Source organism: Zingiber officinale, chromosome 6A (genome assembly GCF_018446385.1).
Source record: "Zingiber officinale cultivar Zhangliang chromosome 6A, Zo_v1.1, whole genome shotgun sequence".
Taxonomy (NCBI): domain Eukaryota; kingdom Viridiplantae; phylum Streptophyta; class Magnoliopsida; order Zingiberales; family Zingiberaceae; genus Zingiber; species Zingiber officinale.
In genome coordinates this window covers 41,061,341-41,085,739 of record NC_055997.1, presented here as the reverse complement: position 1 = coordinate 41,085,739, position 24,399 = coordinate 41,061,341, and the positions used below count along the sequence as shown (strand labels likewise).

The window sequence follows — 24,399 nt, the reverse complement described above, 5'->3', positions numbered from 1 at the left end:
TGTTTGAGTTGTGGACTTAGGGTTTTAATCATAGAATAAAAGGGTTTTGTTCGTGGTCCAATTGACTGCTAGACATGGTTAGTTGATCGGTGAAACCTCGAATCCCAAATGAAGAGTTTGTGATTTGAAATAATTCCTGATATGGTGCAGTCGATTGGTTACCCGAAGTGATTAATTAATCATTGGTTAAGTCGACTAGTGAGTTGACTAATTAAGCATCAGTAGAATAATGAAAACTCTAGTCAACTAATACTACAGGAGACAATGTGGAAAGATCCATTTGATTAAAACTCTAGGACAACCGATTGATGAATGTCACCCGTTGAGATAAATGTTATGACAGCAACGACCCTCAGCAGAGTGGCAATGGAAGAAAGCTTGTAAAAGGACTTGACGGAGGATTCAACAATTCTCAATTATATCGCAAGTATTCTATGCTCCATTGTAATCTTTCTTTGCTTTCTTGAGAGTTTCATTGTAATTCCTTAAAGCACTTAAGCACTTTGAAAGAGATTTCTACACCTTTACTTAACTAAAAAGGAGAAAACTAATGACTAATTTTAGGGTGATCCGCCTAAAGGATTATAATCGTAGAGTAGAATCCAAGAGAGGGCAACCAAACCATATTATATGTTTGTGTCTTTGTATTTGCATTTTAACTCTTCGGGCTTATTTTGTATTAACCAAGTAACTGTTTAGCAAGAATTTATTTTGCAAAATCTTAGGAATGTTTGTTATTCGGCATTATACAAATGAGTATAAAGTGTAAGGCCATATTACTAGAATCATCCCTAGTTATATAATTATCTTGAGACAAGGATATTGTCCTCACATTATACTAGCGAACATTATGTTTCCCCAGAAGCACCAATCTTACACATGGACATAAGCACACAAGAATACTGTTGAGAATTAAAGAACCTACATTGGACATGACTGGTAAAAAACTTATTTGATAGATATTGCCTAGTTTCTATAGGATCTCTTATTGCCTCAAACGCTTAAATTTGGGATTATTAACATACATTGGTTTTATGGAAATAAAGAAATAATTGATGAAGAACTTAAGGATCCTGGTAAGTAGAAGACTATATCAGAACCAATTGGATGAGCGACCATAAGTTAAATATATGCATAGTGGAATCATTTTAAAAGTAGTTCTCGAATTGAATCTTTTTAGTAGGTCATGATGCGTACTCGAAAAAACATATTCTATCACAATAAGTCATCAAGGTTAATTTGAAACCACAATTTTAATAAACCCTACACGGCTAAATATGTTAGTTTTCTCAACAATTACATGATGCTCTTGATTACATTATAGCAACATTCACCACTAAGGTGGTTAACTTAGTATAAACTACATATGCTCAAAGAATTACAACACATCAAGTGGTGTATATATCACCACATATGTGATCTCTCTCAACTTGTAAACAAAACACTTGAAAATTGAGGTGCTTTTGTATAGAAGATTGTGTCATGAAACACAATTTGAAATTTAATTATTAATGTCTTAAATGGTAGGATTGTTTATCATTTCAAGCCTGTCACCATCCTAATCTCCCTTCTATCCAATACAAGTCCAGAATCTTAAATGAAAAAGTAAGATGAAATAAGCAAACAAGATATCAAAGTGTCACAATTATCATGTTGAAAGCAACTATGCTTAAATTAATTGGCAAAATTTAATCATAACCACTCTCAAACACAGCGGCAGCTCCCATACCAGAACCTACAACATTATCAAGTAACAAATCAGATTGTTTGACACAAAACAGAAGAGAATGAACAATGTGTGAGTATGTCTGTCACCTATGCACATCGAAATGACTCCAAACCGGCTGCCACGTCGCTTCATTTCGTACAAGAGAGTACTTACACTACGGGCACCTTACAAAAGGGTAAAGGAATCAAACATTTTGGATTTCTCATATCCAAAATTTGATAAGGACAAAATAAAAGAAAACTTTGAGATCCAATATATCTGAACGTTTAAACTACGCGGGTGGTTTAATCTAAATATACCAATTAATACTGCATATAACATAAACTTGATTTCATCTGAAATTACTCTCAAGACTCAATTAGTATAAGTAGCTCATTGCTGAAGCAACAGCGATCATGAGAAAACAATTGAAAGGGAACATAGGATTTTGTAAATACCTGTAGCACCTAAAGGATGTCCAAGAGCCATAGCTCCCCCATTGACGTTTACTTTCTCAGGGTCTAAGCCTAGTTTTTTGCAGCAATATACATACTGGGAAGCAAAAGCCTGAAGAAAAGAACTAAATTGTATGTGTTTGCATTCTCCTCATGGAGTTTATAACAAAAAGAGTAGGATTTATAGAACTACCTCATTGATTTCGAAGAGATCAATGTCATTGAGCTGAAGACCAGCAGCCTCCACTGCAGCAGGGATTGCAACAGCAGGACCAACTCCCATGACACTAGGGTCTACTCCAACTGCAACAAAACTCCTATTTGCACATTACAAGGGAAGCTCAGACCACAAGGATAACACTTTGTTATCTACAAATATTCACTCCGACTGCCATGTTAGATTTTGCAACAAATGTACTTAAGCATTGACTTTTCACATAATATACTATTTGTAAAATCTACAATCACCAAGCATGAAAAAAAAAGGGTAGCCCGGTACACGAAGCTCCCGCTATGCGGGGTCCCGGGGAAGAATCCATTGTATGCAACCTTACCCTGTTTTTTTGCAAGAGGCTGTTTTCAGGAGTCGAGCCCGTGACCTTTTAGTCACAAAGCAACAACTTTACCATTGTGTCAAGGCTCCCCTTCTACAATCACCAAGCATAGTAAAAAAAAAAAAAAACAGTCCGATGCACGAAACCCCGTCAATGCAGGTCCCCCGAAAGGGTCAGATCACATTGGGTCAATTGTACACAGCCTTACCTTACATTTTGCAAGAGATTATTTCAACGACTCGAACATGGGACCTCAAGATCATATGGCAGCAACTTTATTATTGCACCAAGATTCCCCTTCTCACCAAACATAGTTAAATATTGAAGAAATACTTCGATGCACTTTTAATAGCTTGATGCTACAGATTTGTTCATATGCTTATTTTAAAAAGATGAAAAAGACCACTGCATCAATTAGAAAAAATCCACTTGACAACATTATGATGACTAAGGAGCCTTACTGTTGTTACCACTTATGTTTAATAATTGATTTCTATACTCATTATCACTGCATCGATCCATTTTACCAGTTCTTAGAATAGAAATGAAAGAATGCTTGGGTAAAATCTGTGTGCATATATAGACTCCTGCAAGGAGAGAAACCAGAAAGGCCATTGACCCGATCCTTCCGTGCATGGTGGTGGTTGTGATATAAAAATAAGCACCATCAATACTTCTTCATAAGTCAAGATAAAATGTTCAAAAATAAGGACTGACTTTACCTTTTATTCTGCTGCGAAATCAGATAATTTACAAAGTCAAACAAATCATACGATGATAAAAGTTGAAAATTTGAACAAAACACATAACAAACCTGAATACACCGACTATTGGGAGCTTCTTTTTCATTGCTATCTCTCTTCTCATGAGGAGGACTGCTCCAGCACCATCACTGATCTGACTAGAATTACCTGGGAAAGTGGAATTTATAAATAAGATTGATACACAAGAAGACAGTCTGTCAAATAAACAAAATCCAAAAGTAAATTCTTCTAATACCAGCTGTTGTGGTTCCATCCTTCGTAAAAGCCGGTTTAAGTTTTGTGAGAACTGACATGGATGTGTCTGGACGTATACCATCATCTGTAGTAATTATGACTTGCTTGGACTCTCCAGAATTTGGATCTACAATCTTTAATAGGTTGAAGCGGGATCAAAGTTTAGAATAGGTGAAAATCAATAATGTAGAGACACAGAGTAAAGTTTAGAATAAGATCAAAGTTTACAATATGATCTTCCAGAGTTTGGAGAAAAGGAATTTTATCAGACTTGTCTCTTGGTTACAAGTAACAGATTTTCTCAAGAATATTTCCAAAAAAGAATATGATAGTTGTCAAGGAATAACAATCTTGATAAAAAAAAATCAACAAATAGTCACTTCCGTTTGAATGTGAATTTCCCCTGATGATTTTCTTTACTCAATCATTATGGCCATTCTTTTAAGGAACAGGCAATTCAAAACTACTACAAATAAGATCATAAAGGACAGAAATTTTTTACTTCTTTTACCTTGGTAACAACAGGAACTATTTCTTCTTTAAATTTTCCAGCAGCATTTGCTGCAGCTGCTTTCCTATGAGATTCAACCTAAAATAGAAATGAATCAAGAATTGAAGAAAATAGCACATGAGGATTGTTGGAAGAACAATATAGACAAAAAAACTTACAGCAGCCTGATCTTGCTCCTCTCTTGTTATGCCATATTGATGAGCCACATTCTCTGATGTAATGCCCATTGGAAGTAGACAGTCTCGTGCTTGAGCAAACATCAATGCCTGTATTATTTAAATATATAATTCTTGTGTTCATAATATCAATTTTTGCTCATCTAATGTGACATACAAATAAAGAAAATTGAAATCAAATGATAGCACAGTGATACTTTGGGGTTGTGAGGCCAATCCCATTTGACTGGATCTGTAGACATTGACTCCAACCCAGCACCAATGCCTATACAATGCAGATCAGATAAAGGATCAAGATTATCCAGGAACATTTAGAACCAAGAAAAGCATAGTTAGACTAACCAATATCATAAAAACCAGCCTTTATATAAGCTGCAACATCAGCAACAGCCTGGAGACCAGAGGAACACTGTCTGTTGACTGTTCTTATAGGAACAGTATCTGTTTTTCCCCCCATTAAACAGAAATGTTAAAAGGAAATATTAGGTATGCAAGACCAATAAAGATCTTAGGAAAGTCAAAACAACCTGGAAATCCAGCATAAAACGCTGCCATCCTGCACTCAATTGCCCTTTGAGATCCTGGTGCCAAGACTGTACCAACAACAATATCACGAACCTCATTTGGGTGCAATTGAGTCTTATCCAACAATGCCTGTATATGGCAAATGCCAAAATACCCATCAACATAACACATAACACATAACTAATGAAAGACAAAATGGAAGTGTCTAGTGAAATAAAAATGTAATTTGTCTGTATTTACAAAACATTGCATTCTGCAGTTAAAATGGCAATGACAAAAATGTTGAGAAAATATATAACCTTAAGAACAGGTGCTAGAAGATCATCAGGGTATGTATCCTTGAAGCCCCCTTTCCTGGACTTGCAAATGGGAGTTCGGCAAGCACTGTCTTGCATTAAAAAATTAACAAACTGATATGAAGAAAAATGAGAACTTCCAAGTTCATTCTGCATCTTTTCTTAGTGAGTTCTATATACAAAGTTATATGGTTGGAAAAAATTTGGTACTCGTTTGCTAAATTAATCGGTCGAATAATTTTAGACATTAATTTCTCATTTAATCAAAAAATTGATTTACAAAGTGAATGTCAAACTATAGCTGTGAGTCTTGTGACTATCGTTGCTTGGAGGCAAAGATACTATGGCATGGTGCGCTGCAACAAGATACTATTGACGCAACATACAGTCACACAAGATAGGATGAAGACAGGGCCAACACAACACAGACAATGAGCTTTGAGCTATGTTGCATCACGAAAGAGAAACGATGCAAAATGAAAGGAGATGCAATGCCAACACTCCTGGGAAAGGGGATTTTAGTGAGGGAAAGAGAGGTTATAAACTAGAAGAAGAGGTTAAAATTGTGGCTCTAACACCAAATTAGAGTTAAGGTAAAATAGTACACTCATAAGAAAGGGGATTTTAGTTAGGGAAAGAGGAATGATAAACAAGAAGAAGAGGTTAAAAGTGTGGCTCTAACACCAAGTTAGAGTTACAGTAAATTGGTTTTCATAAATGCTTTAGGTAGTCCTTTTCTACCTCTCTCTCTTTCTCTCCCTTCATATATATAATTGATTATCAACGATAGTTCACACATATAATTTTACATATCTATATATAGTACAACGGTAAAGTTGCTACCGTATAACCTGGAGGTTAGAAGTTCGAGTTGGAGAAATAGTTGTTTGCAATGCTGAATACGGTTGCATACAATAGATCCAATGTATTATAATCCTTCTTCATGACCCACATTGGTTGGAGCTTCATGCATCAAGATGCCCTTTTATCTATATTGATCCATAAAATAGCCTTCTAAATGGCAGCCGAGACAGTTGCCTAGGCACCTCCTAGGCAGGTGGCGGGCATCAACCACACCGCCTTTGTCTAAGGCAGTGCTTTAGATAGTAACTCACCTCCTTCCATCACTGCCACACTTGGAGCACCACAGCTGTTGTCATTTGGTCACCGCAACGCGTCCGGACACATCGCCTAGGCCCGATGACTTGTCCGAACCCGTAAGCATCGCTCGAGCCTGCAAGGAGCCAAGATACATTGCTCGGGCCTTGGGACACATCCAAACACGTTGCGCGAGCCCAAACGCATTGGCCGAGCCCTGCAACAGGCCCGGACGGATTGCCCGGACCTAGCGATAAATCTGAATTCATCGCATAGTCCCGACAATGCATCGGACTCGATACGCACCTTATAAGTTAACTAAATAACTTTAAGTTAATAATTTTAATCAACTCATAGATATGATTGGAGTAATTTAAATAGACTTAATCAAAGCATAATAAAATTATTTCATTAATTTATATATATATATATATATATATATATATATATATATATATATTTAAAAAAATATTTTTTTTATTTTAAAATATTTAGATTAAATTTTAAATTTTAAATTAATATATATTATTAAAAGTAATATTATAAAGAATAATAATTATTTACAATATTATTAAAAAAATGGTAAAAAAAAATCAATCGCCTAAACACTGCCTAAGCACCGCTTAGGCGGCCGAGGCTAGGGGTGCAAATGAATCGAGCCGGCTCACGAGCTTTTCGAGTCGGCTTGAAAAATATTCGATTCGTATTCGAATTTATCGAATTTAAGCCAAACTCGAACATGTTCGAACTTTTTTTCGAGCCGAACTCGAGTCCAAATTATATTGTTCGAGCCGCTCGCGAACCGTAATATAAGTTAAATATATATTAAATAAATAAATTTCGAGCCTTTCGAACCTATTTTCGAGCAATAATTCGAATAGTTCACGAACATGTTCAAATATTTCGAGCCGAGCTCGAACCCGAGCCCTAATTCGAACCGAACTCGAACCAAACATTTTGAATTTTTCAAACTTCGAATCGAGCTCGAACTTGAATATACCTATTTCGAGTTGAATTCGAGCCTTAAATTTTTCTGCATATTCGGCTCGATTCGGTTTGTTTACACCCCTAGCCGAGGCAGTAAGCGATCACTGAGCGCCCTTGCCACCGCCATTTATAACACTAAAAATAGCCATGATTATTTAAAGGTTAAGAAAACATGAGCGAAAGAAATGCAAGTACAAGCATGAATTCTACACTTAGCAAGTGTTACGACAAAAATCTACTTCCTCCATATACGTTAATGACGTGGACAAACCTACATAGATTAACACTCATCTGAGGGCATTGGGTGTGTCTAGCAAAGCCCGTCCGATGCTTAAGTGAGATTCTGATGGTGGAGTTTTTAAAGGAGAATGCAATGAGGGAATTAAAGAGAATGAGAACTTACCATGGTTTTACCTCTTTATATTGTAGTCACGATGTAAGGGTGACTGTATTATGTAGTACGGGCGTCAATGTGGGTATGTGCATGAATGGTCTAGGCGTCGTACTCCATGATGCCTACTACTGATAGGAGGCCTACTCAATTATGGATCATCTTGATAGGTCATATTGGGTAGGGCATAGAGCCATACTTGACAGAATCGACCCTATGATGGATGTGGTTGACAATGAGACAAAAAAAGGCACAAAGCATTCAAGATTAGTACAGAGTTCGATAAAAATCCTAAGGGTAGCGTTTGGTGCTGGAGTCTTTGAGCATTCTATAAACTGTAGGAGGTGCTTATAAGGTCGAGCACTCTAGAGGTCTGAGGTTGTGCCAAGCACACCGAGTACTCCAACTGAAGTGCTCGGGGCACCAAGCAACCTAGAAGTTGGAGGAAGCGCTCAGGGAATCAAGAACTCTAGAAGCTTGAGGTGGTGTTCGGACGTTGAGTAGTGTATGGTGCTTTGACACCATGTGTCCCGAGTTTACTAGCAGAGAGCCTATCCATGTGCACACCTTGATGAGCTAGAAAGAGGATCATCACTTGGAGGTAGCACAAGCCCCTTCCCCTTCAAATTAGGTTGAGGAGTGTAGTCACACTAAGCTCAAGTTAGGAAGAGCCATACTAGTAGATTTAAATAATTTTAAATTGCCCCATTGCCACACATGGAACGATAGCCTTGATCACTACCAATAATGCAAGAATAATGGTCCCTCTCTCATAAAGAAATTTGATGTTGTTTCTCTAAGTTTTTGCTTAATCTTCAAATAAGGAAGATAAGGCGTGGGTATCTCTAGATTAACTCATGACTCTAATCTACGATATTTGTCATTCCCGAGGGTCATCATTCACACAAGTCTACTCTAGTCTGCCAAATCTGCTAGGTCATTTCACGCCCCTTGGATGGAGGACTAGTAGAGCCCAAGGTGACTAATCCTTATTAAATCTAGGATTTTGACCAATCCAAGGCACCGTCCTTCCACTAGCATTAATGAGGGAAAAGTCTATAAGGCTTTGCGCATGCTTCCCTTATTGTGCTATGTTTCTTCTTCGATCCTCCAACCTTCACAAACTTTACCTTCTCCGATCCTTCAACCTTTGTAATCCTTGCCTCCCGCAACTCTTGTAAGTCTTTGCCTTCCTTGCATGTTCCCTTTCACTTAGATGGTTCCAAGGGTAAGCATCCCCTTTTTGTTGACCCATTAGTGGTGGGAAGGTTGTTGATGCTAAAAGGATGTTAAATCCCAAGATTGTGGGTCAGGGAGAGCGTTGCCGAGTCGACCCCTTAGTAGTGGGTGGACCATTACTACTAAGGGGATACTCTAACCTGCGACCATGAGTGGGGGAGAGTGTTGTCATGTTGGCCTTTAGGCATGGGAGGATCATTGCTGATAAGGGGATCCTCAATTCCGCGATTGTGGATTGGGGTGAGTGTTGCCGAGTCAACCCCATAGTAGTGGGAGAGAGGTTGCTTCTAAGGGGATGCTCAATTCCACGATTGTGAGTCTGATAAAACATGTCGAAGTCGGCCCCTTAGCAATGAGAGGGTCACCATTGCTAAGGGGAGTGCTCAATCCCACGACCATAAATCAAGGAAAGCATTGCCAAGTTAGTAGTGGGAGAGTCCTTGCTCCTAAGGGTATATTCGATCATGCGTGGGTTGAGGAGAGCTTTGTCAAATCAACCCTTTAGTAGTGAGATTGTTGTTGTTGTTAATAGGGATACTTGATTCTATGACCATGGGTCAAGGAGAGTGTGTCTAAGTCGAACTCTTAGTAGTGGGAAGGTAACGTTGCTTAGGGGATGCTTGATCCCATAACTGAGTCAAGGAGAGAATTTCAAGCCAACTCCTTAGTAGTGGGAGAGCGTTGTCGAGTCGGTTAGGCCACTACTAAGGGGATACTCAATCTCGCAACTAGGTCAGGCATAGCATTGTGAGTCAACCCTTTGGTAGTGGGAATGCTCAATCCCATGACCATGAGTTAGGAAGAGCATTACCAAGAATCCAACTCTTTGCAATAAAGTTTGAACTATATATTAGATAATCAATACAATGTTGTCAATGGAACTAACCATTAGGTTACAAAGTTCCTGACTAGCTATAATAGGACCGCAAGTGGAAAGCATTCCAAGGTCATTTGAGAGTTTTTCCCTCTGCATCCTATAGATAATAGGCTCCCGAGCTCAACTTCCAAGACACCTTAAAAGATTCTTCCCATTTAGATCCAGTAGTTTATCAGCTTCTCCCGCAGGTTATGCTATTTGCAAGATTGAATCTCCCAACTAGAAGGAGCATGGGATCACTTTCCCATTATAAGCATAGCAAATTCGACTTCTATAGGCCTCCATGCAAGCAGAAGCCCTCCCCCTTCTTACCTTATCGAGTCAAAGTTTGCAACTCAATTTTTAGCATATCGCAACTACTCGTAAGCTTGGATTCGAGCAGTTTCCATTCCGACCCATACACTAAACTAAAGGGGGTCTCCCCTATAGCAACTCTAGGCATGGTGCAATAGGGCCACAATATACTCAGCAATTCATCTATCCAACTTCTACCCACATGATCCAACTTAGTCATGAGTCTTTGTACAATGTTCCAGTTGGTGACTTCTACTTACTTTAGGGTAAGTGACCAAAATGAAGACCTACTAGGTCTTGAGTTCACAGCACCAAGCTTGGATCCTCATACTTTGGAATTGTTACATTTTATCAATTATCAACTTCCATAGGAGTCTAAACCAAGCAAATAATGTTCTTCCACAAGAACTTCATTATGGTCTCCTTGGTGATCCCGTCTAAGGGCTGACCTTGATCAATTTGGAGAAGTAATCAATGGTCACAATGAGAAGTTTCCTCTAAGAACTTGTAGGAAAAGGCCCTATAATGTCTGCTCCCTATTGGTTGAAGGGGCAAGCCACCACAACCACCTCCATTAACTTAGTAGGTCATCTCTAAAGTCAATGATGTTTTTGGTAACTCAAGTAAGCTTTGATTAGATGGACAATATCCTCTATCATGGTGAGCCAAAAATACTTACCAAAAATACCTAGCCAACAAGGCCTTCCGAAAATGGCTATGTGATTACCACTGCAACCTTCATGAATTTCTTTGGGAACATAATTGTCCTCTTCCAAACCTATGTAAGGAGAGGTCGAGAAAACGACCTCTTGTAGAGGACCCTATTGATGATCAAGAAAAGGAGAGTTTTCCTCTTAGCAACTTGGGCTTTAAGCAAATCTTTTGGAAGCTCAGCCCATCGAAGGTTGGATAACACTACTCTCCAGCCAGGCTCCTCTTGCACAAATAAGCACCCAACCTATGAGATGAGCGCGATCTATGTGATAACCTGCTAAATCGACCAACTAGCAAGAGAGTTCGTCGGCCTTATAATTTTCCTCCCTTGGGATTTGCCTAAAGATGACATCACCGAATTCCTCGGTTCATTCATATTCTTTGGCATATTTCTTGGTTGACTACTAATTGGGTTAACTTCATAAGATTGTTGACTTGGTTGGTTAACGACGAGGAGCCAGAGCATACCTCTAAGTAATTTGATTGGTTAACTTCGTACTCACCCTCATTATTAAAGGCCCTAATCCAAGTTGGATAGCTAGTTTCACTTCATTGGTGTGAGGTGGGATTAACACGATCCCAATTCAACTCCTCTCACTAGTAAAGGGTCCATCTACAAAGATCTTCCAAGGCTCTTCTTCTATGTGGCAAGTGGTTTTGGCCTAGAAGTCAGCCAAGGCTTGGCCTTTGATTATTGTCCGGAGTTATCCAAAATAAGGCCTAAGTCTCTGAGCAATGAAAGATAAAATCACAGAGAGCTTTTCTAAATTTATATATCGCAATTCAGCCCCCTTGAGGAGATGGTCGATGTAATGGATCAACTCTTGTATTGAGCCCTCATGTCAGAAGAGGATCTAGCACTCTAAATTTCTAGGTTTGTTGAACTTTCAAAGCATTAAGACTCTTTAGAGAAAGAGGGAGATAAAAAAACTCAAGAGAAATTACAATTTAAAAATTGAGTCAATTGAGTATAGGAATGAAGGGTTTCTTCTCAGGAGAAAAAGACACAATATCTAGGAGTGCATCTTTTCAAGAAACATTTTCTTATTTTAATTAATTAACTTTTTTAATTTAATAAATCAAATGTATAGGTTTTAAATTGATTAATTTGATTAATTGAGTTTAATTAAATCCCATTCATACTAATCTCTTTTATAGCTTACTTTTTGCATTTGTCAATTTCAATTTATCCATCAATTACACCCCTTACTAATCCTATGAGAATCAATACTTATGCATACTCAAGTTAGTATTTATAAACTTCGCTCATCTACAAGCCAGTGTCTTTATCTGATTTAATGGGTCCAACCCTTCATAACTCAAATAATCTCATATATTAATTTCTCATTCATGTGAAAGAAAAATTAATTTATGACAATCTACTCACAAAATTAGAGCTATCAATTTGGATTGCCCCGTTGGGTTAGCCCGCCCCACCAAACATTTTAAACAGGTTGAGTTGTAATGTTATCAACTCATTTAAAAGAGGGCCTAAACGAGCTAGCCCTTGCGGGTTGCATATCCGAGTGGGCCAACCAGTGGCAGGCTTGGGTTGGCTAGCGGATTGAGAAGAAAAAAAATCAAAGCTTATAATTAAAGTGAAAATTCAATGGGGTCGTAGGCTGACCCGCCTAATCCGCAACCCAAACTTAAAAATTTCAACATTTTCTATATTTTTTTTATTTTTTCCGTGGGCTTGTGGGATGCCTAACCTACGACCCACCTTGGGTTGGGTTGGGAATTTCCCAACCCGCCAGGCTAGCGGGTCGGCACACCCCAACTCGCCATATGATGGGTTTTTGGCAGATTTGCCCACCCTGCCACTAGCCAACCCATCTAACACCACTATGTAAAATAGACATTCAATGCCCTATTCAATCAATTGATTATGATAATAATTTCCAACAAGTTATTTCCCTCAAGCTAATATATCGTGTAATTAAAGTGTATAAGGATACATATTAGATGTAGTGGTTTGGAAATTAGGCAAAGGATTGAACAAGGTTTAATATTTCAAGTTGTGCTAAAGTTCGGACATCGAATTGAATTGTACTATTTCAGTACCATATTGATGTTTCGACATAGGTCCCCTCGAGGCGGTGCGATGGTTAAGACATGGGGTGTTGTCACATAAGGTATTGGGATCGAAACTCGGCGCGTCTGAGCATGACCTCCCCCATGCCTTGACCACTTGCACTAATAGCTAGTAGTCACCTGTGGTTTACCTCCTCCGTGTTGGCCTAGGGACGAGTTGGCAGGGGCGCTAGGGCGAGCGAATCGCCTTTTGCCACATAATAGAGAATTGAATAGAGGAAAAAGGAGATAAAAAAAAACACATAACAAACATTACTTCAACTTAACATAGTTTGTAGCATGTCAAAAGGTGTTCAATGTTGGTAGGACACTATACTCATAGTTTCTAGTAGTTTTGAATTTTAGTAATTTATTGAAACGATATGTTTCAACTATTCCAGGTGACATGGTACAAAATTTTAAATCATAGAGTTGAGATCAAAGGAAACTACAATGGCCTTTAATCAACTGCCTAGACTTCAAAGTTGTATTCTTTTCTGAAATATTATAATTTTGTCAATTAGAATGGAGCGATTAGTGCCCTGAATAAAGATTTAGTCTTTTCTGGAAGATAAATATTTCATATTTTTATATCCCTATATTTCAATTCAATCACCAACTTTCCAACCTCTACTTTTGGATTTTTCCTGAAATCCTAAGCACGATCTAATGAACTAGACATGGTCCAACACTAAATTCATGACTGCACGGATGTGCGCAACACGTGAAATTTGGTTCGCTAATGCAAGGGATGGATTCAATAGTTCCCTCACTCGTCCTCCCACAATTGTTGTGCAAATTGGCTCTTTGATATTCTCAGTCCTAGGTGATGTTTCTAATTTATGTAATACAATAATTTTCTATGCTGCGTTGCTCGTTTGTGTTCTCTCACTATGGCTTCAATTTGTCATTTTTATGTATTTCATCCAGTAAGCGAGCACCATTATTTGGAACAAATTAACCATTAAGTGCAGTTGGAAAAGAAATACTACTCAAGAAAACCAAACTCTAAAAAAAGGTTCGACTTACGCCACGATAACCACGTCGTCCCCAGAGGAAGAACCCTGACACGTTGCAGCATTGGCATCGGCCGCACACACCTCAGTCTTATCAATAAAACAAAGACGAAGAACAACGTCAATACTACACAGTTAACTATATCAAAACAGGGGTGGCATTTGGAAGAATAGAACCCTAATCAAAACATGATCCAGGTCAGATAGAATGGTTACCGAGAGGATCGCAGGTTGGACGGCAGGAGAAGGTTGAAGATGACGGAGGAGAACCATTTGTCTGTCGATCGCCTTCTCCATTTCTAGTCTCTCTTTCTCTTTCTCTATCTCTATCTCTATCTCTATCTCCGGTCTCTGTCTGGTTTGAGTTGGTGAATCGGTCGGTGGGAGGCCAGACTTTTTAAATCCGACGAGAGGACGACGATTAATCGGAAAGGAGGCTGTGAAATCTAAAATGTGCTTTTCCATAACGAGCTACCGTTCTATTTTGGAAATTACAAATTTTGCATATAATCAATCACTTAACAAAATTAAATAAATAAAAAATAACTTTTTTTTTCCTTGAGGGGCGGAAGACGGTCGTTCATCTCCAGTGGTTTAGTTTTACTCATGAAGAATTGAAGATAGTTTTATTCAAATATAACGATTCTTTATTAAAAACAGATCTATTGGTCACGATGCAATATACTATATTATATGCTGAAATTAATAAATAATAATAATAATAATTTTAAATTAAAAAAAAAAAGCAATCAAAAAAGGAAAATTTTAAAAAATAACTAAAAGTATAAGATTTTATTAATTAATATTTATTACATCACCGTTTTAATACTTATAAATAATTTGATATTATATACTAATTATTTAACGCATTACCAAATGTGATTGATTTTTTGCATTTATACTATAAAAGTAGATAGCAAGCATATATTGTTATGGGAAATTATTAATGTTTTTGAATTCAATAAATTCAATTAGACAACTCTTCAATAAATCAACGGCTAAAATCAGTGAAAATTAGTGTAATTCTCAACACATTCTTGTTTATCGAGACATCTCTTTGGTAATAAAAAATAATAATAAATCGAATTAACAATTGACTAATTCTTATGTGATTAATTCGATCTTATAGAATTTTTTCATCTGACATCAAAATAAATCGGGGAACTCATGCGATGAACAATCAAAGAACCCAATATCTTTTGATTATGCGTTGACATCTCTTTGGTAATAGATGTACTTCTTGGTATCATTTCCATCAATTTAGTTTATCAATCATTGACATTATTTGTGGTCGAATTATTCCTGGGTTAGCTTATCCTGTTAGATAAGAATTTTAAAGTTCAGTCGAAGGCTATGCCTTTTTTCTTACTACTATATTATCCCGTCTAAGTGATTATAATTTATTATCAAATCATCTACAACTATTTATAACTTGAAATAGAAGCACAATGATCTATGATAAATACTTAAAATTATCGGTTAAATTTTAATCGTAATTATAATTTTTTACTAACCAAATGACATTTGGTTAATAATTTTTAATTTTTAAATTTAACAAATCATTTTTAATTTTGTAATAAATCAAAGTTAAATTTAATCATTTTAAATTTTTTTTACTAGTTAAAATTAAATTTGATTAATAATTTTAATTTTTTATTGTTAAAGATATATTCGGTTAGTATTTTTTTTATTAAAATGTAATTGGTAATTTTGAATTTTTTATTGATAAACAATTAATTTAGATTAAGTTTGATTAATAAATTAAAAATATTTATTGGTTTCATTTATTAGTAACTGATATTTTTTAAAAAAAAGTCAAAAATATATTAATATTATACTATTATTTCCCTCTAATTTTTTTATTCTTTTCCTTCATTATCATTTTTATATTATTATTATTATGTTCGTGCTCATTAAAGTTACTAGCTAAATATTTTTTATTAAATAAATTTGATTAATAATTTATCAAAATTAAAATCGATAAAAAAATACCTTAGTGCATGAAATATCAATCAATGCAGGATCCCGAAGAAAAATCTATTATACATAATATTATCTTTCTTTTAAAACTTCCCTTCAAAATTAGAATTGATCAATAAAAAAATTAAAAGAGCAATTAAACTAGTATTACATTAATTTATTATTAGTTTCCAAATATTTTATTGATAAATTTAAAAATATTCATTATACAAATATATTATTTTAAAACAAATTAAAGTTTGACCTTAAAGAATTAATCTAAGATTGTGAGTCTCATTATATTGAGACAGTGCAAAGGAAATTTAATGTATTTAATTTTTTCCCTGTGAAAACATCGATGGACTTAAGTTTGTATTTGGATAAGAACCATGGTGAACTTGTATCCTAATTGGAATATTCAAGGATAATTGGCAGTTTAATGTATATCACTAACTACACACGTTTGGATATTGCATATGCGGTCAACAAATTAAGTAGATTTATAAGTAATCCAAATAATGACCATTGAAAGACATTAGTAAGGGTTCTTAAATATTTAAGATATACCTTAGAGTATGGATTATATTATACGAGATATCTAGTGGTACTAGAAGGTTATTGTGATGCAAATTGGATATCTTATACAAAATATTCTAAATCCACCGGTGGATATGTATTTACCATTGGTGGCGGAGCAGTGTCATGGAAATCCACGAAACAAACCTGCATAGCTTGATCAACTATGGAATATGAGTTTATAGCCTTAGATAAAGCTGCAGAGGAAGCTGAATGGCTTCGTAACCTCTTAGAAGATATCCCATGTTGGGAAAAATCAGTGCATGTCGTGATGATACATTGTGATAATCAATCGCCAATTGCAAGGGCACAAAATAACTTGTATAATGGTAAGTCACGACATATTCATCGACGACATAATATCATTAGGCAATTGATCTCTAACGAAGTTATCTCTATCGATTATGTCAAATCAAAAGATAACTTAGCGGATCCATTTACAAAAGGTTTGAATAGAGATCAGCACATCAAGAGGAATGAGATTAAAAATCTACAAACAAGAACATTCATAGTGGTAACCCAACCTTGTTAATTGGAGATCCCAATATCTTGGTTCAATGGGGCAACGAAATTATGAAAGTTCGCGTAAACACTTGGACTAGTTCCCCTCTCATTCCTAGGATGGAAAACTGCTACCTACGATATGCAGTGGGGTTAAGTTATAAACTTTTAATGACTCCTATACTTGAAAAAGTAGAGTACGGTAGGATACACTTTATAGGAGGTCACCTATATAAGTATGAAGATGGGTTACTTCAATGAAATATTTATGAATCCAAGATGTTGTCCATGACCAAAACGGAAAAAAACAGTGAGAATTATAAAGAAGTGAGAAAAGTTATTGTGCAGGTACCATTGTCTTGGTTTACACAAACAGTTAAATAGTTCAAGACATCATGTTCACTAAACAGCCTAGTAAATTCGATGGTATTATACTACGAAAGGTTCAAAGCCACAAACTACCTCTCTTGATGTAATAATTTTTTTATTGAACTATCCTTAGGTGATAACATGCATGTATTAATTTTCATTCATGTGAGGGATTGTTGGAAATTTAAATTAAATGAGAAATTAAATCTAGATCGTTGGATCAAGATTGACAAATCTTGTTCATCCAACTTGAAAGGTTTAAGTGCCCTTTGGATAGCTTAATCTCATTCATTGATTCTGAAAGGGTGGCATCTAATGAAAAGATATTGTATCTCTTAGGAAAGGATACGATTTACATCATCAAATTAAAATAGATGGATGAGATCTAATTGAACCAAGAGATTCTTATACCCCTTCATTTAGTATAAATAAGATCTCTCATATCTTCATTTCACTCATTCAATTCCTTCTAAGAAAAGCAAGAATGCATTCCATACTTGCATTGGAGAGTTCAAGAAGCTTCTTTAGTTCGGAGGTCTTACGATTTGCAGTGCTGCTATCGCTAGATAAAGTCGTTGTATCTTGAAAGACGATTACCATGTTCCGTGAGCACCGTGTGCGGGGTAAATTCGTCTTAAAAAGATAAAGTCTAACTCTAGCATCTACTTCGCCAAAACCGTCATTCTGCCTGTACTCATATTGCACCACCACTACAAGATCCCAACAGTAGCTGCTCTACAATCTCAATAGTTAATGATGCATGTAAGGATGATATTATTAAGCTATGCCGCTCTTTTATGTGGATCATTATTCTCAATGACTCTTCTAGTCATTATATTTCGAAAAAATTTTCTTTAAAAAATTTATCTTTGGTAAGATTAACTATTAGAATAAAAAAGAAGAAGTGCTTATAAAAATACTTCTTTTCTTTCATTTGGAAATTATTATAAATATCAATTAACTCAACATTTGAATTATTTGAGTTAATCCACCTTCTTATTTTTACATCTAAGATCTGAACTCTATCATAAATAATAATAGGAACGGAACATTATAGAAAGGGTAGATGTATAGAATCTTTCAATGAGATAGTGCTCTTTTCAATCTCTCAAAATGGACTCTCTTCCAAACATATATGTCATAATTCCTTACTTCGACAGGGTGGAAATATCTAATTTCACTATTTTTTTAGAGATTTTTTCAGAACCATTGTCAATAATAAGCATACTAAGTAGACGACACAAATTTGTATCCATTTTGAGAGATATTATGCATGTATCAAATATATCATGACCAATTCCTCAGAAGATTCTTCCACAATGAGTTTGAAAAGTAAGATTCCGAGTATGATAAGTGAGATTTCGAGTAAGTATTTCTAGAATCTTCTTCTATCCGAAGAAATGATTTGTCAAAATATCGAGTAATTTGTTCCATTACTATAGACACAACTGAGATTAACAAATGCTCGGGAGTTCCTTTATTCAATCCTTTTCCTTCTTCTTGTTGCTAGATATCTCGTTCGCATTCATCTTCTTTTTGTTCCTTGAGCCTCTAGTGAGTTACAAACAGAGTTAGAAAAGATTAAATCTTTGATTATTCCATCATACATAATTAAGTTGCAAAATTTTTTGTATAGGTATCGTACATCTAAATCTGATTTGAATTCTTTCTAGTTAAAGAATCTCTTTCTAGTTGCTCTGGAATAATTAGGAGATTTTCTTGAAAAAAATATGGGTTTATGCTTCTGGTGGAAACATGCTATTGGTTAGTAGTTCCGCTTATGGGGTCAAATCAATACATTCTAGGAAGAAATATTTGAATATCAATCTCACCGATCTTAGAAGTATCATACAAAATCCCAACAATTGAATTGTTTTTTTTGAGAAATACGAGACATCTAAACCGTACAAGTAAAGAGATATATTCATTGATAAGAAAAAGAAAAGGGGTGAACGGTAATTGAATTGATGAGAAAATAGAATCTTTGGTCACAAACAATGATTTGGTTGATGATGAAGAAAGAGAATTCTTAGTTCAGTTCTCCACCTTAACGATCGAAAAAGAAAAAAGGATTAATCAAATTCTATTAACTTTGACTCATAGTGATCATTTATCAAAGAATGACTCTGGTTATCAAATGATTGAATAACCGAGATCAATTTACTTACGATACTTAGTTGACATTCATAAAAAGTACTAATGAATTAAGAGTTAATAATCCTATTTAGCATAAAGATAAATATTCCTTGCTCATTATCAGATAATCACTTATTTACAAACCCCAGTGAGGCTAATAGTTTTCATTTCTCATATCATGGAAAACCCTTCTCGCTCCATTTAGCCCTATCCACTTCTAGGGGTATTTTAGTGATAGATTCTATAGGAACTAAATGATCCTATTTGGTTAAATACTTAGCAACAAACTCCCATGTTCCTTTCATTACAATATTTCTGAATAACTTTCCGTATTCATATTACAAGCCTGAAGGTTTTTTTATTGATGATAGTGATAGTGATAGTGACGATAGTGATTATTGTGACGATATCAATATCGATGATGACCTTGATCTTGATACGAAGCTCCTAGATATGATGAATGTGCTAACTATGGATATGCCGTCGAGTATATACAGATTTTATATCAATATCACCTTTCAATTCTCATTAGCAAGAGCAACGTCTTCTTGCATAATATGGATTCTAAACATTCATGATCTGTATGTGAATTACAAATTCTTTGATCTATTTCAGAACTATCTCTCCAGAGATTGTGAAAGATATTCCACTAGAAAAATTCTTATTATTGGTTCGACTCATATTCTCCAAAAAATAGATCCCACTCTAATAAATCCGAATAAATTAAATACATGCATTAAGATATGAAGGCTTCTTATTCAACAACAACAAAAGCATTTTTTCTATTCTTTCATATATTAAAGGGTTTCAATTGGAAAAGAAAATGTTCCATACTAATGGATTTGGGTCCATAACCATGGGTTGCAATGCACGAGATCTTGCAACACTTATTAATGAGGCCCTACTGTTGGTGCAATATCCCTCAGGTCAAGGTTGACCTGGTTGACCAAGCTTGAGTCTTGGTTTGGGTTTCGATGTTTGACAATACAAGACTTCGATGATATGGACAAGTGCAGGTGCAGTCGTTCATTTGGGGAGATTGTTTGGTGCAATTCCCCTCTGATCAGGGTCTGATCAGGTTGGTTGAAGAAGAGTCAAGTAAGTAAAAGGTTGACCGGATACTTGACTGGGAAAGTCCTGGTGAGTGAAGCCAGGTGAAAGCCCTAGTGAGTGAAGCTAGGCAGTTTGAAAGCCCTGGTGAGTGAAGTCATGTGAAAGTCCTAGTGAGTGAAGCTAGGCAGTTTGAAAGTCCTAGTGAGTGAAGCCAGGCAAAAGGAAATCCTGGTGAGTGAAGCCAGGTGAAAGTCCTAGTGAGTAAAGCTAGGCAGAAGGGAAGTCCTGGTGTGTGAAGCCAGGCACGGGGAAATCCAGATGGGTCAAGGTTAACCAGACATCTGGTGAAAGTCCAAGTAGGTCAAAAAATTGACTGGATACTTGGCACGAGGAAATCCAGATGGGTCAAGGTTGACCAGACATCTGGTGAAAGTCTAAGTAGGTCAAGGGAGTGACCGGATACTTGGCATGATGAAGAAAAGTCCAAGTGGGTCAAAAGGATTGACCGGACACTTGGTAAGGGAGTCCTAGCAGGTCAAGGGTAACCGGATGCTAGGCATGATAAACCAATAGGTCATGGATTGACTGGATGTTAGTTTGGGGGCTTGGGACTTGGTTTTGGGCAAAAACCAATGTCCGGATCGATCAGTCGATCGATTGGCTGATGCCCAATCGATCAGCCTATCGATTGGCTGATGCCCAATCAATCGGTCGATCGATTGGGAAGGTTCCCGCGACAAGTCTCAAGTGGGCAAGTTGCAGAGCGCACAGAACGCCTCTAGATCGATCAGCCGATCGATCCAGAGCTCCTAATCGATCAGTGGATCGATTGGGAAATGGCGATGTCGCGCGATAAGCCCTGGATCGATCCAGGCGTATTCCTGAGAGCACAGAGGCGCTCTAGATCGATCAGCCGATCGATCCAAAGCCTCCCCGATCGATTGGGAGCAATCCAATCGATCGAGATCCGACCGTTGGTGTCGTTTTTAGCTGCAAGCGCTCGATTCCTTAAAAAGGACTTCTGAGATTTCATACGATTCATCTCAGCGACTCCACAGCTTCTCCAAAAGATTCAGATCGCCAGTTCTTGAAGGTTCTTGGAGGTTTTCCAAGTCAAGAGGCGGATCTATAACTGAAGAAGAAAGCTAGGGTTAGGGTTTCCTTGTAAGCTTGTGCTGTATTTTGTTTCCCTTTCCCTTTCTTCTTGTAGTGTGAACTTGTAGGGCTTCTCCGCCTTCGGTAGTTACTGAAAAGGAGTGTTTATTAGTGGAGGTGTGTGTGTGTGCGTGGATCCTTGGACTAGTCACCTCTTGTGAGGTGGATACCAAGTAAAATACATCTGTTAGCATTGTTGTAGTTGTTTCTTGTATTTTCGCTGCACATCTTTGAAGAAACAAGCAACGAAGCACACGAGAACGCGACGAGCTATTCACCCCCCCCCCCTCTAGCTACATTTCGGTCCTAACAAGTGGTATCAGAGCAAGGCCGCTCTTCACCAGAATCATCGCCGGAAAGGGAAAAAGCTAGAGGGTGAAGAAGTTGGAGCAAATTCATCAAAGTCAAAGAATTCAAGAAGCTCAACTTCAAGATGCAATTCCAAGATGGACTTGGATTTGACACAAGGATGCCTCCACCATTCACCATGGTAAGCTTCGATCTTTGGAAATCAAGGATCGAGAATTTCTTGATAGTGGAGATAGAGCAATGGTTTGCTCTAATGGAAGGCTTCAAGGCTCCAAGAAATTCAAAGGGCAAAGTTCTCAAGAGGAGCAAGTGGAGCTAAGAACAAATCCAAAGATGTGAGGCAAATGATAAGTGACCAAGCTTTTGGTCAATTTATTACTGAGCAACATCTTGGAGCAAGTTGGAGAGTTTGAAGATGCCAAGGAGCTATGGAGCAAATTGGCAAAGATTCATGAGATCCCCTCCACTGTACCAAACCAAGAAGAATCCAAAGAGGGTGACTCATTAGATCAAGATCAAGAAGGAGAGGACTCCGAAGTTGAGAGATGCTCAACTTCCGAAGAAGAAGTCAAAGAAGAAGCTTCATCTTCGAGGGAATGCAGTGAAGGGAACAAGGAAGGAGCATACTCCTTGTTCCATGTACAATATGATGAAGTCTCCACCTCTAGGATTGAGGGGGAGTGTAGATCATTGACTCCGGAGCAAAAAGAAGTTTCTATATCCGGGTCAAATGGAGAAAAAGAGGATGAAGAAGCTTCCTCCTCCACAAGTCAAGCAAAATCAAATGGAGGAGTATCATCTTCGGATCAAGAGGAAGCCTCTACTTCCAAGTCAAATGGAGGAGCAAGTGTCACCCCTACACAAGAAGGTATAAATATTTCAATTAATAATAAAAATCATATTATATGTTTTGAGGAACATGGGCACTACAAGAGCAAGTGCCCCAAATTGGCCAAGAAGAAGAGCCAAGTGGCACTTAAGGGCAAGGAGAAGCCCAAGGAGATCATCCCCAGAACAAAGAAGAGCAAGGAGCACATTGTGTGTTTCTTATGTAACCAAAAGGGACATTACCGGAGTCAATGTCCCAAGGGGAAGAAGGCGGTCAAGGCTCAAGGAGGAAGCTCAATTCAAGGGGGAGCCTCCAAGGTAAAAAGAAAGGTAACTTTTATTGAGCCTACCCCTTTAAATTATGGTAAAAAGCATGCTAGTTCTAACTTATATCATTTTAATGATATTTACCATAAGAATAAAGAGCATGGTAACATTAAAGAAAAACATATGGCTCTCCATGCTAAGACTACCACACCTAGGGTTAGGAAGGTAAGTAAAAGTCTAGGCAAGAACTCTAAGGATGTTAGCTACAAGCCTAGAAACAAAAATGCTCATGGATTTAATGGAAAACCAAAAACTAAGGACTTAGTAATGGAAAATCAAGTTTTGAGGTCAAGACTTAACAAACTAGAAAAGACCCTAAAAAGGATGGAAAATATCCTTAAATGGAAAAATGAGCAAAGTCTAGGTTTAGGACAACAAGGGTCATCCAAGGGCCATAGAGGTTTGGGATACAAACCTAAAATCAAAAAGGATGTACCTACTTACCATAGGGTTCCATATAGCTATGGCACCAACCCTAAGTCTAAAGGTCAAGTCAAGGATACAAGGGAAGTTATCCCTAGAAGTATATTTGCAACAATAAATATGACTAAGACTTCTACGAAGTCAAAGAAAGTCACTAAGATGGTCACAAGGGAAGAAATTTCTAAGGTTGATCTAGAAAAGGTGACCAAGGCTTCTAAGAAGTCAAACAAGGTCATTAGGAAGGTATCTAGGGAAGTTATCCCTAGTGAATACCTAGAGCATCCAAGGAGCACCAATAGGTTTTGGGTTTCTAAGAGCATCTTCTCTACCCCATAGATGGGTTAGAGAGTGTCAACTCTAAGTGGAAGGGTAGTTAACCTAATCATGAAGAAGTTGACACTCAAGGAGCATTTTTCAAGGTTATTATTAACCTTTGAAAATGAAATGGATTTATAATTTACTCTTTGAAAGAGTAAAATGTGCCAAATTTGAGAAGTATTGATGTTATTTTAAAATGACACATATTGGGAAAACATAAGGAAATACCAAGTTGGAATTTTGATATTTTCTTAGTGTCGCTCTTGTGGAAAAATGAAATATGCCAACATTTGAGAAATGTTTTAAATTTTTAATTGGCATAATTAATTCAAGAGATTAAAGAAATGCCAAGTTGGGTTCTGGCATTTTCTTCAGGAAATTGGGCAATCTAGGGTTTAAGTTTTAGGATTAGCTATGTGCTTAAGGATACTTAGATAGATAATCTAGGTATAGTTTATTTATGCTAAACCTTGCCATGATTGTTTGCCCATTATATGCCATGACATCATGATTATTTTTACATTCATACCTTA

General features: G+C 36.8%; 1 protein-coding gene across 1 annotated transcript; it reads right to left on the bottom strand.

The window, feature by feature from the left end:
• Positions 1-1,461: 1,461 nt before the first annotated feature.
• LOC121993897 (3-ketoacyl-CoA thiolase 1, peroxisomal-like) lies at positions 1,462-14,382 on the bottom strand. Its single transcript, XM_042548159.1, has 14 exons — positions 14,129-14,382; positions 13,926-14,002; positions 5,227-5,311; positions 4,930-5,056; positions 4,745-4,843; positions 4,600-4,667; positions 4,385-4,492; positions 4,227-4,304; positions 3,717-3,849; positions 3,532-3,628; positions 2,357-2,480; positions 2,167-2,275; positions 1,816-1,893; positions 1,462-1,735 (listed from the first exon to the last, which is right to left on the bottom strand). Exons 1-14 carry the CDS (start codon positions 14,375-14,377, stop codon positions 1,689-1,691), a joined length of 1,479 nt encoding a protein of 492 aa, XP_042404093.1. The 5' UTR covers positions 14,378-14,382; the 3' UTR covers positions 1,462-1,688.
• Between the last annotated feature and the right edge of the window lie 10,017 nt (positions 14,383-24,399).

Excerpts from the sequence above, each read along its gene's own strand:
- LOC121993897 (XM_042548159.1), bottom strand. The coding sequence starts at position 14,377 with ATGGAAAAGCACATTTTAGATTTCACAGCCTCCTTTCCGATTAATCGT. Across the intron at positions 2,481-3,531 it reads CCAATAGTCGGTGTATTCAG|GAGTTTTGTTGCAGTTGGAG; the intron begins GTTTGTTATGTG and ends ATGTGCAAATAG. Across the intron at positions 2,276-2,356 it reads ATCTCTTCGAAATCAATGAG|GCTTTTGCTTCCCAGTATGT; the intron begins GTAGTTCTATAA and ends TCTTTTCTTCAG.